General features: G+C 30.8%; 1 protein-coding gene across 1 annotated transcript in view; it reads right to left on the reverse strand.

Annotated features, from left to right (window-relative positions):
* Positions 1-19,532, reverse strand: part of LOC119600987 (peroxidase) — an 87,725-nt gene continuing 68,193 nt past the window's right edge. The window contains exons 4-10 of the mRNA XM_037951595.1: positions 18,895-18,985; positions 5,997-6,385; positions 5,756-5,929; positions 1,136-2,066; positions 789-1,067; positions 617-713; positions 1-543 (exon numbers count right to left, since the gene is read on the reverse strand). Coding sequence (XP_037807523.1) covers positions 493-543; positions 617-713; positions 789-1,067; positions 1,136-2,066; positions 5,756-5,929; positions 5,997-6,385; positions 18,895-18,985 — 2,012 coding nt within the window. The 3' untranslated portion in view covers positions 1-492. The remainder of the gene's footprint in view (positions 544-616; positions 714-788; positions 1,068-1,135; positions 2,067-5,755; positions 5,930-5,996; positions 6,386-18,894; positions 18,986-19,532) is intronic.

Genomic DNA, 19,532 nt, shown 5'->3' on the forward strand with positions numbered 1-19,532 from the left:
ATTTATATATTTTATTTCATTTATTGTTTGTATAAATTGTTATTATTAAATGTTTAAACAAAATAATGATTACAATGAAAAAAAAAAAAATACTTAAAAAATTTTTACTATTTAAAAATAATATATACAAAAAAATCAAAAATTAAAAAATAAAATAAATGAAAAGCATTCATTGCAAAATAATCGAAAAAAAAAACAATTATGACGACAGCAAGTGAAACTAAAAATATACTCTTTTTTTATTATAATGAAGAAAAATGCTAAGAACACATGTATCAAAGAGAAAAATATAACATTGACTTAGAATAGAGATGAGAGTAAACAAAGGACGACGACTTTTAATAAGTTAAAAAATGTTTAAGAGAAATGTGTGTCGAAGAGTAAGAGAAAAATAAAAAAAATATAATGATGATTTGGGAGGGAGTATGAATATAATGCTCCTTGAGTATTTAACAAATAAAAAGAGAAATGCTGGGACTGGGGAAACGTCAATTATTTCTTACGGAAATTTAGCAAAGTATCGGGAATTTCATTAATATAGTTCTGCAAGAAGAAAGAAAAATTTCGCATGCGTTAATCATACATTTAAGAGGAGCATTTGTTAAACTATACTTACAAAAACAGGTGAGGCTATATCGGGACTAGCATAATCGGCCCATTTTGATAAATCAATTGAGGGTATAATACCACTCTTACAAGGTACACGAGGGTTACTAGAAATTTTAAAGAAAAAAAACACATAAGAATACAGTAACGCATTTCATAGACCTGTTTAACAATTAACTTACATTTCATGATCGGGCAATACCATGGGGTATATTTGTACTGTATCTATTAAATCTGTATTATCACAAATCAAACGTGATAATTTGGCTTTGCGTATTTCCTGCAATTGTTCAGGGGTGAAAGATGAAGGCTGATTGGGCAACTCATACCAGAAACGATCACCACGTCTTATATAACTCATTTGGGTGGCAATGACACAGGCAAAAGTGGGACCCAACATAGAACCAGGCAAAGATTTCTCCGAAACACCACCAGACCATAAATCAATATCAGCAGGATGTCTATTTTTAGAAAATTACAATTAATTAATTGTTCTTTAAAATATCTCAAGTATTGCCTTCTAACTTACTCGAATATAGATTGATATCTCAAAATAGTATCATTGGGCATAGAACCAAACATTTCATCCCAGGTATTTGAAGTGGGAAGACCACAGAATTTACGGAATTCCATATAGCCGGGTATACCAAATTCACGACCACGTTGCATATTAAACGACACCAAATCCATACCAAATCTAGCACCTTCTTTCTTAAACAAATGATTTGTTACTTCTTGTGTTATAGAATCGTCCATAGCCTGGGCCACTTGATTCATTAAACCCATAAAATATTCATCCAAAACACCAGCTCTGTACAAATCATAAGGACGTCTAATCAAATCGGACAATCTCTTTGAGGCAATAAACTTATGAGCCTTAGACCAACGTTCCACAGCTGTTGGCAATAAGGAGTGACCAAAACGGAAAGCAGCACCAGCAAATGAATCAATAATACCGGGATTTACCTTAGGATCATAACCATCCCAATAACCATCCTTCTGCAAAACCAAACCAAATTTCTCCATAACTTCCTTACCCAGCAAAATGGGTAAGAATTCATTGTATGTCACATGTTGTACAATGGCAATGTTAATTCTACGGGCTTCCTGGAATAGAGTCTCATCGTCCCAGTGTTTATTGACATGCGCTAAACCGGTAGCCAAACGATTGTGTTCTCTGGCCATTAAGGTGTGCATGCAGGTCAAGACCAACTGTTCATTGACACGTATCTCACCGGCTTCAAAACAGAACATACTCTTGTTGGGTCTAGTGCAACCTTCATCGGGAATGTCTAACTTGAGAGGTAATAAATCCTTAAGACCATATTCATTGAAGACAGGGTTCATGCGCAGTAAACCACCATAGCCGGTACGTAGTTTGCGGGCGAATTTCTCATTTACACCATAGACGGTATTGGCATCAATGACACCAGTTAAGGTGTTGAATTGTTGACGAGAGCCTGGAAAAGTTGGAAAAAGATATTGTTAAATAATTTGCAAATCTTTTGATTGGGTGGTAATAGTAAAATAATTGGGAAATTAGAGGTCCTGCATTGGAAATTTCTAATCATCAATATACTTTTATGGAGAAGATAATAAGGGTTTAAATACTAGTGTGCCAACAAAGCATAATGGTGGGAAGATGTTGGAATGGGACTTGGAAATCACAAAAAGCTGTAATTTCATTACTGGTGATGAAAAATTGTTCCATTACGACAACCAGAAGTGCAAGAGATCGTATGTGAACTTCTATGAATCTACGCCAAGTCCGAATATCTATGGCGTCATGTAATGCTCTGAATTATCTATTAAAAACTTCTAGACGATCACAGGGGATTATTGCCAAAAACAATTGATTCGTTCATTTAAAGCGAGATAGATGGATAACGCGATTCATAACAACACTCGATCAAATATTGAAAGATCAGTTAAAAAAGTATTCAGGAAATATTGGTTTGAAAGTTTCGATCATTTCAGGAAAGGTATCTGACATTGGCTTGATTCGTTCATGGCCTTAAAATGTTGCGAAGAACCCAAATTTGTATATTATACACCTAATAAATTTGTAAATCTAATCTATAATAGTAGTTATCTTTTTTAAAAGGGAACATAAACGAGGGATAACGTCGAAGGACTCCAAGACAGGATGTGGATTATTCTTCTGATTTGAGAAGAATAATATTGAGAGAAGAGAGATCGATGCCATTGCGGAAATAGTTACCGTCAGACTACAATTATGTTTATGACTTTTTTTCTTTAAAGTTTTGGAGAGCTTTGAGATTTCAAGATTTCAACAAGTGAAAAACAAAGGAAAAACCCTCAAAGCTCTTACAATTGGGATCTGATTGAATTAGTTCCTAATAATTCTAGACAGTACTGCAAAAGCAAATGAGATATCTAGAGAAGAAGAGAGCACGACGCAAGCGCCGAGATCAATACTTAAAAGTTTCAAAGAGCTTTTAAAGATTGCGGATCTGATCATTCTGGAGCGAAGAACCAATTATCGTGGAATTTTGAGCAATGGAAAAGTATGGTTTGTAATGTGAAAAATCAGGAGTTTGCGATGAAGAACCTTTATTGTTTGATCATTTTCCAATGTTTGTATAAACTATTCATATAAACGTTTAACAGAGTAATTAATGATCTGTGATTGACAATTAATATGTTTCAGAATGTTAAGAACATAATTGTTTTTAACACCAACTTCTTGCTTTTTTAAAAAATTCTTACATGTACATTTATGACCTTAAAATCGTTGTATGCAGGTGTCAACTTAAATTTTACTTCCGTTTGGACAATAAAATATCTGACAAGCACAATCTCAAGGAAAAATCCAACAATTAAAAAAATCAACTTTATGAGAAAAAAAACCCAATCTTTAAAAACATAAAGCAAGACCATTCACTGATTTCAAAAGAATATTTTACATCAAAACAGCATTGCAGCCAAAACCACACTGTCATAGAATTATAAAAATGAACTCAAATAAAACCAGTGCTTACTTTTACTAATATATTAGTCAGCATTTGCCGCAAAATACACATTTTTATCACTCGTCATACTAAAAATATTTAAACTTTTTTAGATTTAAATAACATTGCTACTAAATATTGCCGTTCTGTTTTTATGTTTAACTAGAAAAATTGCGACGTTACACTGCAATCTCTAGCAGCACGAATGAACAGCATTAATCTCTTGTTTGTTGTACAAGAAAAAAATATATTTTTGTGCTATAGCAGCGCACACTCAAATCTGTTAAACTAATATGGCTAGTATTGATGATATTTTTATTTGCGCTGAGTTTTTCATAGCAGCAATTAAATTTTATTTTGCAACTGCTAGCTGCAAATTTATTTATTGTTTTTTTTTATATTTTATTTTATGAATAAACAATTATACCAGTGTTACCACAATCTTTAATTAAGGATAATTATTTTTCGCAACATAAAAAATAGTTTGTAAAATATACATAGTGGCACCTCCCATAAAAATTAAATACAGACATCGTTTTTCTCGGAAACTATTAGAGTCAGAATCTTCTTATTTTGACGAAAAACTTTAACTTCATTATGAACATTGGGAAAAAATGGACAGACTTTTATTAGGGGGCTTGGAACCTCCATATGAATTAAATAAATATGTATGTCATTGAAAATATGGCTACCCCATAAAACACAACTCAAATTAAAAGCATTCTTTAGATGTTTTTATTATTTTGTTCTAATGAATAAACATTTTTGGGCAATGGACAATTTTATAAAAAAATGATAGTTTTAAATATTTTTTGTTGTAGAAATTAATAAATTTATAATCAACAGGGCGAACACACATAATTAAAATATTTTTCGTTGAATAATGAGCTTACTTTACAAATTATTCAAATCACACTGTTAAAATGTGGAAGATTATTATATAATTTTTTTTTTTTTGAAGAAATGTAGTTAATATTATTTTGTAATACATTAAGGAAAAAAACAAACAAATATCAAGGTAGTATTTTCTGTATTATATCATACAGAAACTATGAGAATATTTAAACTATATTTTAATAATTAATATGTCAATCAGTACAGGATATTATAGGTCGAATATCATCGATATATGGATGATAATAAATATACATATTACTATCGACATACATACATACATATATGCATACATACATACATACATACATGCGTACAAATGTGAAGTGTAATACTGAATTTAAGCTCATGAAATGTCATAAAACTGTCAGTGTACTTACATACATACCTACATATGTTTATTTACAAATTGCAGCATCAATATTGCCAAAAAATAATAAATAAAACTACAACTGGCAGTAGCAAAACCAAAATAAAGTTACATTGCTGCTAGGAAAAACTAAACGCAAACAAAAATAACATCAATACTCGCCATATTAGTTTAACAAATTTGAGTGTGCGCTGCTAAAGCACAAAAATATATTTGTGTTGGCCTGCAATTATGTCTGCCTGCTACTAGAAATTGCAAACACGAGTTGCGATTTTTATATTAATACGAATATATATGACTGCAATTTTTAGTAGCAAAGTGATACAAAAATGATAAATTTTCATATTTATTTTATAGTCATATACAAGAGAAGTGGTGCTAGTGCTGCATATTTAAACGCTGAATAAAACCTTTTCAAACGACCTTCGATATTAACCATGTACATGCTGGTATACATATATACATTTACCACTAAAAGCTCAAAATTATGACATGGGCGTTAACAGACTAAGCTGTTAAATTTCCCCTCTAAATAAACGCCTACTCTTTGGAATCAAATGAAACAAGACACAGCACTATCTGGTGGCTCAACACTCAAGCAACCAAAAGTTGCAGCTATATTAAATGATTGACAGTTTAAAATATAATAAACTGCTAACAATTTATAAGCTGCAGGCTTAAGTTTTATTTCAAAACAAAATTCAAACGAAGAAAACTCAAAGATTAAAAAAACTCAAGAAAAACAGACTTAAAAAGTCAACTTTGGCTACCAGTATTGAAAACTGAAAAACAAATTAAGGCGAGCCCTTAACATTTAGAGGAATTTATAGCTTAAACTTGGCCGCAACCGAAAAAAAAAAAAACAATTAAACAATGAATACAGTTGCAGTAACACCTGCTGGCTACCACTTACCCAATCTACAGCCAGGTCTAGGTGAAGGGAAACCACGTACAAAATCAATACATTTAACATTGAAAAGACGATAGAAATAATCATCATCTGGTACACGAATCTCATTACAATAGGGATGTTTCAAATGCATGGGGCGTTTGCAACATTCTTCAGGATCATTACGATTAATGGGATCTGAAAGAGAGAAAATATTAATTGATTTAATATCCAAAACAAATAAATTTTTAGTCTTAACACTTACCCAAGGGTGTACCAGTCAAAGTGAAATCGTGATCCATAAATTGACCCCAAGCAATAACCATAACAGTGCCAGCATGATCATGATAACCATCATCGGGATGCATAGTACGTGAAACTACACGTGAATAGGGTAAATCACGTCCGGTGACCGATATACGTGGAGCATTAATACCATCAGCATAGAGGGGACCAATTAAACGTTGGAACGGTGACATAGCAGCACCCCATGTTGGATGTTCAATATTATTGCACAAACCATCGAAACGTCTGTACTTTCCGGGACGACATTCCACGCCAGAGAAGAAAGGTGGACAAACTTCACGAATCAAAGTTTTCGAAGTATCAATGGTGGGTAAACCTTTTTCGATTTCCTCATAAGAGAGACCGTAACTGCAAGGAGATGGAAGAAAGGATTTAGTTAATATACATTTTCCAACACAGATAAAAACTCAAGTTATATAATAGGATTTCTGTTTTCCGATAACGTTTAATAATGCACAACATTTCCCATAGAGATCAAGTGTTCCAATTTGTATGCAAACACAATTTCACTATAAAATTAATTAAAGGGCAAGTGACTATTTTTAGTACCGGAATTCAACTCAAATTATCCAACTGCTAACCTAGTTAAATCAAAAAAGCAAAAAATAAAACTTGCGTGAATAGCTCTTTATTTAACTGTTTTTTTTTTTTTTTGATTTGCAATTAATTAACAACTTACGACTCTTACTAACTTAGTTTGTTAAAACTAAGTAAAACCACTTTAAAGTATATAGCGAAAAAAATGTATTTAATTTGGTTGCACAGCCAAGAGAAAAAAACATTTGTTGCATAACAATTGCTGTTTCTGTGGCTGTTTACATACAACTTGTACAATATTATTTTTTTAGTTTCTGGCATGATGATGCCGATGATGATGCTATGTTGGCTGCTTAATGAGATGATGTCGATGATCATTGCATTGATGATGATGATGAGTTGTATGAGAGTTTTTTGGGCTTATGTTGTTAAGAAACTTTGGTGTATTTAGTTTGTCAAGCGATCTATTAGATGATAATTACTCTTCTTCTTTTGTGATCGTGGGCAAGGAGACTTTTGCTTTCATTAATGTTCTTATCATAAACTTGTTTCCCTTATCGTAAATACCGTTTCGGAAACTTTGAAACGCTGATCCCAGATAGAATGTCTTGGTCAATCGGAACATTAGAGCAAATATCAGTAGGAATCCGTTGCCACACGGATGGATCTAAATTGGGGGACAAAGTGGGCCTATTGGGTTCTATATTGAAGACCCAGAAACAGAAATATACCACTATTTACTTAATCATAAAACAAGCTTCCAGGTAGAAGTCCGAGCAATAACGGAATGTGTAAATTGGATTAGAATAAATATGGCGCCTACAGGACTTAATATATTTACCGACAGCCAGAAGGCAAATATGGCGATATCAGGTGATAGAATTAAATATAAGACCGTAAGAGGTAAAGTTTAGATCATATGGATAACAGGCCACTCGGGAATAGTCGGCAAAGAAAGGGCGAACGTAATAGCTTTAAAGGGAATGGAGCTCGAGGTAGTTAAGTTGACGAACGCAAAATCGTTCGACACAATAAAAGCAGAATTAAAAATATGGGTGAGAGAATCTCCCTTGCGAGGGTCACCTATGGGGTAACCCTGATGAGAGCCAGACGAGAAATCTCCTTAAAATGAACAAGTCTACAGTTAGTATGATGGAAAATTCTTAGGAATTTTGGAAAATTCTTAGGAATTTGGAAAATTCTTAGGAATTTCGTCCAGGAAACTGAGTTTCTGATCATTGAAAAGTATATTCCTAATCTTCGTTTAGAATTTCTAGATTTCATTGTTTGCGATCCAGTTGTTTGATCCATTTGAGGATCTAAGTTTGTAATAATCTTATGATCAATACATAAACCTTTTAAATAGTGCAGAGGTATTATGTAATAGAAGTTTGAATTCATGTATAAGAGACTTATCCAAACTATTATTGAAGGACTAGTGCAAACTTTAGATATGTTCCTGTTGTATGATTTACTTGCTATTAACCGAGAGCGCATAGATTTTCATTGATATATAATTTTAGGAGAAGTTTCCCTTCCTAATCGGAACGACTTTCGGAATCATATAGTTCATAAGAAAACATTTGATAGTCCTGATCATTAAGGAAGCTTACGATGTAAGGAATATGTCTTAATCTTATTCCGTTTACGAGGATATAATCCAGATCATGAAAGAATATAAGAATGATGTAAGAAATATGTCTTAATCTTATTGTTTCAGTTGTAATAGTCTTATGGTCAACATATGAACCTTTGAGATAGTCCAATGGCGTAATGTAATAGGAGTTTGGATTTATGTGTAAGGGAATTATCCAAACTATTATTTAAGGACCGGACTTTAGATATGTTGCTGTTGTATGATTCACTCACAATTATCCGAGTGCACATAAATTTTCACTGGTATATAATTATTGGAGAACTTTCCCTCCCTAATCGGAACGACTTTCGGAATCATAAAGTTCTTAAGAAATCATCTCATTAAAGAAGTTTACGATGTAAGGAATATGTCTTAATCTTATTGCGTTTACGAGGAGATAATCCCAAACCTGGACAATTTGAATATAATTTTAGAACAGAGTATAGTGAAAATACTATCCATTAATTGGATTCTCTTTTGTTGTTAAACCCATAGTTAGTGAAGAAGTGTTAGCAATTGAAAAGAGACCCTATTACGACGAAATTTAGAGTATTAATGCAGATCATCGAGTGAGGAAAGCTGGACATTTCCTCGCCCAAACCAAAAGAATAAACATAATTTTTATAAATATGGAAAAATAACAAATTGTGTAGTCTGAAGTCTTGTGAACTTTAGTCGGTAATTCGATCGATCGAAATTCATAGGAACTTTATAAACATCTTCTTTCTAAAAGAAAGAAGATGGTTTCAAGGCCGGTGCAATGGAAACTACAAACTTGATTCAATTCGCATGACTCTGTTGAATTAGACTTCGGAATAGAGAATATATTTTATATTTTCAAGGGTTAATATAATTTTTGCTCTATTCATTGCTAGTGTAGAGTATTATCTGATGGTAGTTAAATACAATTTGTCTAAATTTTGCTTTTCGATTTGAGGGTTGCATGTTTATGTTGTTTAGTGATCAAGCAAACAATAACAATCAAATAAAAGAGGTTTTGGCCTTTTTCCCCCACAAACAACTTTTTTACACTTGTTAAGTGTTTATTTGTGGAAGATGATGAAGAAGAAGACGCGAAGAAAAATAATGATGATGGTGATCATCGTCATCAACGGATTGATTAATATTACAAAAACATGTTATTTTAGAGTGTTTGTGGGCGAACTTTTTCATTATTTTGCAATGTTTTGTTAATAACAAAAAAAAATAAATATTTTTGGTTTTTCAGGAAATCAATAAATTATTTTTGTTTAAAAATTAAGAAACTATTGAAAGTTTCATACATATTAGCCAAGGTTTAGCTATCTGCCTTATTTAAAAAAAAGTTGTAGAATTTTTAAAATTCAAAATTTTTATTTATGTTGCCTTTCACAAAATATTTATTTATCCAGCATATTTAGCTAATTTTTATTATATTTATTTAAGCTACTTTTGCTGTATACATATACCTTTTTATTTTATGGATAAGGTTTAAAAGCTCTTTTCTATAGACATATATTACAGCTTACATAAATTCTTGTCATATTTAGTCACGTGCTACCAGTTAGTTGTATATGTATATCTATATAAAAGTCATGATGCTTTGATCTTTTAAAGTCATGTTTATTTTACTTCCATAGAAATAGTTAGATTAACAAAATAGCAACAAATGAATATTGCAACTGAAACTGAAAAACTATTCAAACGTGACATTAATACCTTTAATAAATAAAATATATTTCATAAATCGCAAAAAACAAAGAAGGAGACTATGACATGACAAAAAAAAAAAAAAAGAAAAACTCTAGACAATCAAGGCAATCAGTGTGATTTGGTATAATGATTCTATCATTAATACATGATACTTGTATCTAAGCATCATTAATATTTTTTTGTATCATTAAAAGCATCTTCATCAGTAGTTTTTTTTGTAGTTTATGAAATTTCATAATTTACCCAAAGGAAAAAACAAAAGGGAATAAGTCATTCTTATGCATATTTCCAGAAATAAGATTGAATTGCCAAAATATGATACATTTGAGTTATGATTATCTTAGACCTTTTTTCCAAACAAGCTTTTCAATATGAATTTGAAAGAAAAAACTTTCCATGAAAGTTCGAGAAGTTTGTTGGGTGTATGATGAAGAGTTCTGTGCGCACAGAAGCTAGAGCCTTTTAAAATTTGTTTGGTCAGGAGAGCTTTTAATAAAGTTTTATAGAGTATTTAGAGCTGATTCTTAAGAAATTTGTTTGATCAGGAGAGCTTTTAGGGAGCTTCACTTAAGTTTTATAGAGTATTTAGAGCTGATTCTTAAGAAATTACCAGGAAAACTTGGTAATGACTTGTTCTTACCCAACAACTTACTTTTCAATGACTACTACATACCGTCTGCATTACTTTTAAGCTCTCTAATAATCGCTTAAATATACAAATATGAAAATACTTTTATATGTGAAGATGCAAAAACAAATAACTAACCGGTTGTGTTGTGAGTTCGACAGTGGGCTAACGATCATTTGATCGAGGTTCGTATTCTGTATTGGCAATTTTAATTAGCGTCGCCTTATATAATGTTAATGTATAAGTAGTAAATAGTAATTATTTAAGTATTTTAATTCAATCCTTTTTAATGAAAGTTTTTGAAGTGAAGTGATCCAGAAAATTTTTTATATTTTTTGATTCCAATTTTATCGCATTCAAAACTAATGAATTAACTGCATGTTCTGGAATCTTCTTTTAAAGATGACGTTTCATAATGTTCAATGTCACACGGAATCTAATATATTCCATACCGGGTATTTATTAAGGCTCTACTAAATATATGATTGTGGAATCGCTGATGATCCATGATTGGAATGGAAACTGAGTAGCTTGTTTCGGATCCTCCGCAAAGAACGCTAATGTCATTGAGATCAAATTTCAGAAATCACGACTTCTGCTGCAGTTGATAGATTAAGGAATATGGTGAAACTTTTTTACTTTGCCTTTTTACGATTCTAGTGGATCAAAAATACGAGACTATAGTTTATTAACTACTGAAACGCTCTGAGGGATCTATAGAAGATGGACATATGGAGAGAAGTTCGTCAATAATGGATCAGAAAACGCAAATTGAAACTAGATTAAATCTTCTAAATCACGACTTCTGCAGTTGTTAAACTAAGGATTGTGGCGATGCTTTTACAACTCAAAAATTCGGCAATTAACTTTTAAAACCTTTTAATTGATCTATAGAAGATGGACCTTATCCTTCATTTAATAGGAAACTTAATGGGTTATTTCTAGATGATCCTCCACAGAGAATTGAAATGAGTCAAAATTTCACAAATTACGTCTTCTGCAGATATTGATAGAATAAGAAATATTGCGGTTCTATTGAATAAAAAATAGATCAGGAAACTGAACAGTTTCTTTCTAGATGATACAAAGATGACGTGAATTGAAATCTCCGCGCTTTATGCAGAAGTTATTAAATTTTTAATACTCTAGATCTATAGAAGATGAAGACTAAATTCGTTCATTTATATCAGAGATTTACGCTTGAAGGCAAAGATGCCCTCGATCATGAATAACACCATTAGTACAAGTGGAAATCAATCTAATCAAAGTTAAAACATGTATGCGAAACTCAGTTTTCTTCTCTTATAACGATTACCTCGATATCAATCATATTTTAGGAACATAATTTACTTTCATTATGTTCCTATCTTCTTTGCAATCTTTATATTTGTATGGTCCTTCGAACCGTTTCTTTTGAAAACTGAATACGCCTTTTAAGTTGATATAACTTTAGAACCTTTAAATCTTACTAAATTAAACCACAATTCCTGTACGTTTAGCGCAGTGTTATATGGCACATTTGATATATTTAAAAAAGAATTCATACCTTTATGGTCCTTCGAACCAATTAGATCAATAGACAAAATTTCAATTAAAACTTTTGTCTGTCTAAACTTGTTTATTTATTATTTAATTGCCACAAATTTACTTATGGTCCTTCGAACCATATTACTTATCAGAATCTAAGAAATCCTAAATAAATAAAAAAAAGAGTTTCTATTTTCTTAGAAATTTTTATATTTGTATAGTCCTTCGAACCATGTTATTAGAAAACTGAATAAGTCTTTTAATATGTTATAACTTTAGAACCTTACAAAGTCTTAAAAATTGAACTACAATTCCTGTACGTTTAGATAAATAATTGGTCCTTCGATCCAATTACAAAATTTTAAACCATTTGACAAAATTTCAATAAAGGTTTAGTCTGTCTAAACTTGTTTGTTTACTGCTAAAATGGCACCAAAGTTTGTGCCATACAACAGTCACTAACTTATGGTCCTTCGAACCATATTACTTATCAGAATCTAAGAAATCCTAAATCAAATTATCTTAATTATTTGACATTTTCTTAAAATTATGTTACACCTAAACATTATAACCATACTTTTGCTCTCAATTCCGTATTTTTTTGGTCATAAATTTTTCTAATCTCAAACATCTGACATTATTTGCTTTACAATTGCAATTAGTATAAAAAGTTGTTGTTAAATATTTTTTTCTGCAATTAATTTTTTTTTCATATTATCTTTAAATACACCATTTCAAGAGTGAAATATGCGTTAATTTTATAAACCAAATTTATATATATTGATATATTTAAGTTATTTCTTTAACTATTTAAAACAAAATACAATCATTGCACAATTATTAAATAGACTAAAGCTTAGAGAGAAAAAATATATATATATATATATATTTTTCAGATGTCATGCGTTTATTTTGCTACAAAAACTATTGGTTTGTCAACTAAATGCTAGTAAATTTAGTTAGATAAAATCAAATATCACCACAACAACAAAAAATATTTAATTACAAATCTTAACAGTTTCAACTGACGTTGAAAATTCTGCAATGTAGACTAGTTTTTTAAAAAAGGAAACTATAGTTTTTATGTTTCTCTGAATATTTTTCTTTTCTAGACTATATGGTTAAATAATTGTACTTGTTTTTAAACATAAAAAATAGAAATAATATTTGGCGGTATAAAAATTTGTCAGACAATATTATTTTTGCTCGTTATAATTGAAATCTAAACAATTAGTGGAAGGACAAATTATTTGTTATTTATTTTTTTAGTTAAGTTGAAAATTCTAAATTATAAAAGAAGTCAATTTAGTTTTTGTTGCGCGTAAGCTTTAAATTAAGGCGTTAAGTTATAATTAAAAATAATTTTAAGAATTTTTTTTTTCGCTATAAATTGTGTGTGCTGCATTTAATAAATAAAAGAATCAGGTGTATATTTAAGAGAGGTTTAATGAGGCCGAACGCCAAAGTAGTAAATATGTTTCCGGCGGGAAGTTTGTGTGTGAATTGTTTTGAACGTATTAATTGAACTGGTTTTGAAAAGTGCTTATTTGTTGTTAATTTATGGAAAAATTAAGAGTTAGATTATAAGAATTGTGGTATTTTAGTGACATGTGTCCAAAATATGTGTACTTTTTTTTTCTTTTGGGTTCTTGAAGAATATAAGATCAGTTGGGAGATACTAAATTTCGTAAATAACGACTTCTGTAGATGCTGTTACATTAAGGAGTAGGATGAAGGTGTTATAAAATTTTCTGGAAAAGCGATCATGCACAGTCAAAGTAGATTTCGGAGACTATTAGTGTGCCAACACATAGATCACTATGTGAGGTTTTGCCCATCTAAGTATATATCTTCGGATCTGATGTAGTATACAACCCCCACTCAACATTGCTTAAAACTCTTCTTAAGAAAATAAATTTGTATAAAAAAGCGACATCTGTCTTCCATCCCAGCAAAATCTTTACTTACTCGGTAAGTAGACAAGTAAGAGCAAAGTGTAAGTAGGGTAGAAGGTGGATCATACGTCATAGGGGCACATCGCCAATAGCGAATGACTTGAAAACCGAGTAATCGATTTTATCGCATTATCGAATTTTGTTTTCGTTTATCGATTATCTATCATCCCTGAAAGTTTGAAAGATTAACTTTATATATGATGGGAGGCAGACGAGATTAATTGTTTTTCAAAGGGCTGTGAAAATATTTCACTGTGTGAGTTTTTTGTGCTAACTTTTTTAGTTTTTGTGATAGAAAAAATATATTGATCAGTGATAGAACGTCAATAATAGTGAACAATAAGACATAATAATTTTTTCGATAATATAATCTGAAGCCCGAAAAAAATTGAAACTAAACCCCAGAACTGCAAAAATAACTGGTTACAAATGTGCTTACCCGACTTTTCCGGATTTAAAACCGACCTTACAGTTATTTTCTGTGTTTATTAGTATATTCTACATATTACCCAATGCCCCATAAACAAATTGTTTTATCGTGCTATTTGGAATAGTTTTTACATGAAGGTACAAACCAATATTTCTTCAAAAATCGTCTAATATCGACTAGGCTTAAAACCATTAACCAATTCCTTATTAGACATACGCTCTATACATCAGGCAACAAATCCTACCCAAAAAAATTAAATAATTTTATTAATAAAGGCCACTCATTACCAAGTAATGTGTGAAATAACTGCATTACCTACAATACTCATTACCAAAATTTGAAAATATTTTACTGGGATAGTTCATACTACATTTGAATAATACAAATTTTGAAGTACTGACTTACCAAACAGAGTTTATGACAATTCTATTGAATAGTCTATAAACGAGCCTATTGACTAATCTGTGGACTAGTACTTTGAATAGTCTATGGACTGTCTACTCTATTCAGTAATTTATAGACTAGTCTGTTGACTAGTTAATTGACTATTCTACGGACTACACTATTGATAATTCTATGTACCATTCTATTGACATATCTATCGATTATTTTACTAACTATTCTATAAACTATTTGGGGGATAGCGTTTTGATAACTGGATCATATAAAACTTTAATTTATGGACCGATTTTTATAAAATTAAGTTGAAAGATTCAAGTTCCTATGGAAACAGACTGGAATCCATATCACATTGAGTTGATATGGGATCTAGGACATGATGACATCCAGGGAAATGAATATCTGTGCAACCAAAAGGTCGTCCCTAGGCTTAACCTTTGCTCAAAAGGGATATTCACACACCCCTGGTGACTATATCAAAATTGTTAGATGACTGGACTTTGAGTGAGACGGAACTCAGGTGGTCAAATGTCAATACTTGTAGAATATCGAGAGAGCTCTGGCCCCCTCTGAGAACGGATTGGACTAGGACCCTCTTGTCTTTTAGTAAGAACTCGATTTGGCTTCTAACTGGTATAATTACTGGGCACTGTAGGATTGAACATATGTCGGAATGTTATAGCTATTGTAGAAGCTGTTTGAATGAAGAAGAAGTGGAATCGGTACAACATCTTCTATGAGGCTGCCCAGCTTTACAAGAGCACAGACTCTATCTTGGTAGAACTTTTTTCCAGAGCTGCTTTACTAGTAAACATGATCGGTTTTATTAAAAACACCAGCTGGTTTTCACAGAGACCTCAACAACCAAATAATCAACGAAATTAGAGAGGGAAAGCATTCTCTCAACATAAGGGAATGATAATTCTAAGGGTATCAAAATGGGCCACAAGGCCTCCGAGTGAGCAACCCAAGTAACCTAACCTATGGGAACAGATTATTTCGAATTATATTTCTATGGTGGTATTTTTAAGCTAGTTATACAAGTAAAAGTCACTTTTGAATGGAATCTTATATGGGAAGTAGGATTCGATCCGATCCTCATAAAATTAAATGTGTAATAACGCTCCAATAATATGTGGTTAAGTCGAATTGCATTTCTAAGCTAGTTATAAGCGTTAAAGTCATTTTCCGAAGGAGATTTGCTATGGAGGGTAAAATCAATCATGTCCACCATACAAAAACTAACTCATTACAATTGTATGTATTCTTGGGGCCCCTTGTAAGGCGGGCTATGTGGGAAACGTGAATCCATATTGCCAATTTACACTACCTACTTCACAAACTTTATCTATAGGGCATATATGTGGAAAATTACAGCTCCCCGGATCTTTCCATTCGGACGCTATCTTGCTTTCAAAAGACGGATGGACGGACAGACAGACGGACGGATATGGCTAAATCGTCTTAAAATTTAATAAAAACCCAGATTATGAATATAATCTTTTCGGGTCTCCGACCAATATTATGATGTACTACAAACGAAATGACAAAATCATTGCCACGTCCTTTAATGGTGCGTAAAAAAAGTGTCGTGGGCGTAGGTACTAAAAAAGTTAAATAGTACTTAATTTCCCATGCCTTTCCCATTTATAAAGTAGTTTACATACCTTAGTGGTGGCTAATCTCAAATTTCTTTTGGAAAATTACCAAAAATTCTTGACAAAATTAATTTATATGGCTGTTTATAATCTACAGCATGAGCTATTTGCCAGCATCAGACAAATGACGAAATACAAAATTTTTTTAAACGATAATGAAGTAATTAATGGTTTGTATATTTAAAATAACACGTTTAAATACTTTAAGTTTTTAAACCACTACTTATCCAGTGGAGAAATATTAAGTTATGTAATATTTACATTTTTTTCTCAAAAATTGAGTTAAATGTTTATAAAATCCTAAATTTAATAACTTGTCAATTTATCGAATACTAGACAACACCATTAACACCAGCATTATGATGCTTTTATATTTAAGCGATTTTATGTGGTTATATAGGTATATAAGTTATTTTGCCAAAAAGTGAAAAAGAAAAATTTTGTTATTTTCACAGATATAACAAGTAAGAAATTATAGGAGGGCGAAGTCGACCATATAATACCGTATACCAGTTGTAAAAATAAAATGTGATTTAGTTTTCATAATAAAGCATTTAAGTTGAAATGTTTATTTATTGTTGAATAAAATTGTGTACATTTAAGTTATATTTTAAAGGGGGCTTTGTATAAGGACTAGGGTCAAATGAGGCTTTATCATTACAAAATCGATCAAGATTATCAAGTTATACAACATAATTGTATGGGGGATAAGTGAAATAATGGACCGATGTTAACCATTTTAATAGGCTTCGTTCTAAATTTCATTGAATTATTTTCAAAATTGAGACCTGTAGTTTGATAACAAGGTTTACATGGGCGGAGGGAAGGACGGACGGATGGACAGACGGACAGACGGATGGATGGATGGATGGACAGACAAACAGACAGACAGACAGACAGACAGACAGACAGACAGATAGACAGACAGACATAGCTAAATCGACTCAGAAAATGATTCTAAGCTCAAATGAAATATACCCTCCCCACTAAAGTTGTGTAGGGTATAAAAAGCTTGTTTTCATTTAGCTAGTGATTTGGATGATACTTTATGACTTTAGCCAGTCATGTAACCATTCCTTCATCCATCCATCTATTTCATTTTGTTAGTATGATGATTTTATATTGCAGGCCAATTCAGTCAGTCAGTCATAATTTGAGTTTTCCTCAAAACTTACCCACTTTCACTGAAAATATGTTTAAAGTTTTGATTGCTTAAAACCCAAAAACAAATATAAGTCAACAACTTAAAATATTAGATAAATTTTTATTAAGGGTTATAAAATCCAAAAAAAATGTTAGTTTTTTAGGATTTTTGCAATATTTTAAAAAGACACCAGTGGATCGACATACAAAAATCATCAAACCATTTCATTACATTGCATCCATCCATTCATTTAGTTATTTCATTACTGGTATGGTTCGGTTTGTTTTTTTTTTTAACATATTTCGGTTAAATTTAATTTATGTTTATATAATCTGGTAATTTTTCATGGCATTATTAAGTTTCTTTTAGTTTTGGTGTTTGGGAATCGTGCTAAACATGTTTTGAATTATTTGTTTGATTATTGTAGGTGCTTCTTTTTAGCGAGAGGTGAGCAGAAAAGGAGTTTTGTAAATTTAAAAAAAAAACAGTAGTAGTATTACGTGAAAATGTTTATAAGCTGCACTAGGGGTAAAATTAAATGTTGTTTAAATTTATATTAAACGAGTATTTTGCATGTTTGTGGCAAATATTTTATAAATAATATTTAAAAACAACAAACATTTTTAATGTCTGGCTTTCAATGTCAAGATTTAAAGGCAGTTCATAAAAAAACTGAAAGTCTAGATAACTAAACTGTTTAAGAAACCTACAAGAATATAGCATTCCCATGCTTGTTCTTTACTATTGCTAAAAGTTTAAATTCATTTACCATCAACCACCAGTAATAAAAAAGTGCAATATTTAAATGAGAACATTTAGCTAGAAGGTTAATGTTTCTTTATAAATTAAAGAATTAAAAAAAAATCATAAAAATCAACCACTCTTCCTTGAACCAAAAATATTTTAAAACGTTTTTTTTTTTTTGTCTTTGTAGCTTTAATTAATGCCCAATTTTTAACACTTAAAGCGCGCTTTTGTACATGTTTTATTTTAGTTTTTTTTGTGTGTCCATGTTATTCTACAGTAAATTTGCATTTACTTTCAAATTTTTAGTTTTTGTTATACAATTTAACATAAATTGTCGCTTGTAGGCTTGCAACATATTGCGGCAACAATAAAAAAAACTAGCTAAGTTGTTTTAAAATATTCAATTTTTATTCTTTGTTGTTGTTGTTGTGTGTGTTAACTTGTATTCATTTATAAAAATCATAAAATTTATTAATTGTTTTTTATAAAATGTATGAAACTTACGTTCTGGCCAATTGTATAGAAATGTCCAGTAATAATTCACCCACAGTGGCTATATCTTCGGCTTTCCATTCACCTTTGGGCTGAGAGACATCTGTGTAAAATATATAAAGATTTTAGTTCGAAATTTATTATTGGGAAAATTTGTAAAAATATTTATAAACTCTATATGAGTAATTACAAAATGATAAAGCTTTTCGACAAACAAAAAAATTATCCCAAATTTTTTTATAAACGGACAATTTATCCGAAAATTTCAATAAACAGACAATTTATCCAAAATTTTCTATAAGTAAAAAGTTATCCGAAAATTAATTAATTCTATAAACAGTTTTTTTTTCGAAATTTTCAATAAACACACAATTTATTCAAAATTGTCTTTAAACTGAAAATTTATCCGAAATTTTCTATAAACACAAGATTTATCCGAAATTTTCTATAAATTTTATCCAAAATTTTCTTTGTATTAAAATTGTCTTCGAGATTTTCTCTAAATATAAAATATAGCGAAGTTTTTCTTTACATAGAAACTGTATCCAAAATTTTCCCTAAATAGAAAATTTATCCGAAATTTTATCTAAACAATATATAAATCAAAAGTTCCTTAAATATAAAATTTATCCAACATTTTCCATAAATAT

This window comes from Lucilia sericata, unplaced genomic scaffold, assembly GCF_015586225.1.
Source record: "Lucilia sericata isolate MDLA Ls3-8-SP2 unplaced genomic scaffold, ASM1558622v1 Contig000132F_arrow, whole genome shotgun sequence".
NCBI classification, from domain to species: Eukaryota; Metazoa; Arthropoda; class Insecta; order Diptera; family Calliphoridae; genus Lucilia; species Lucilia sericata.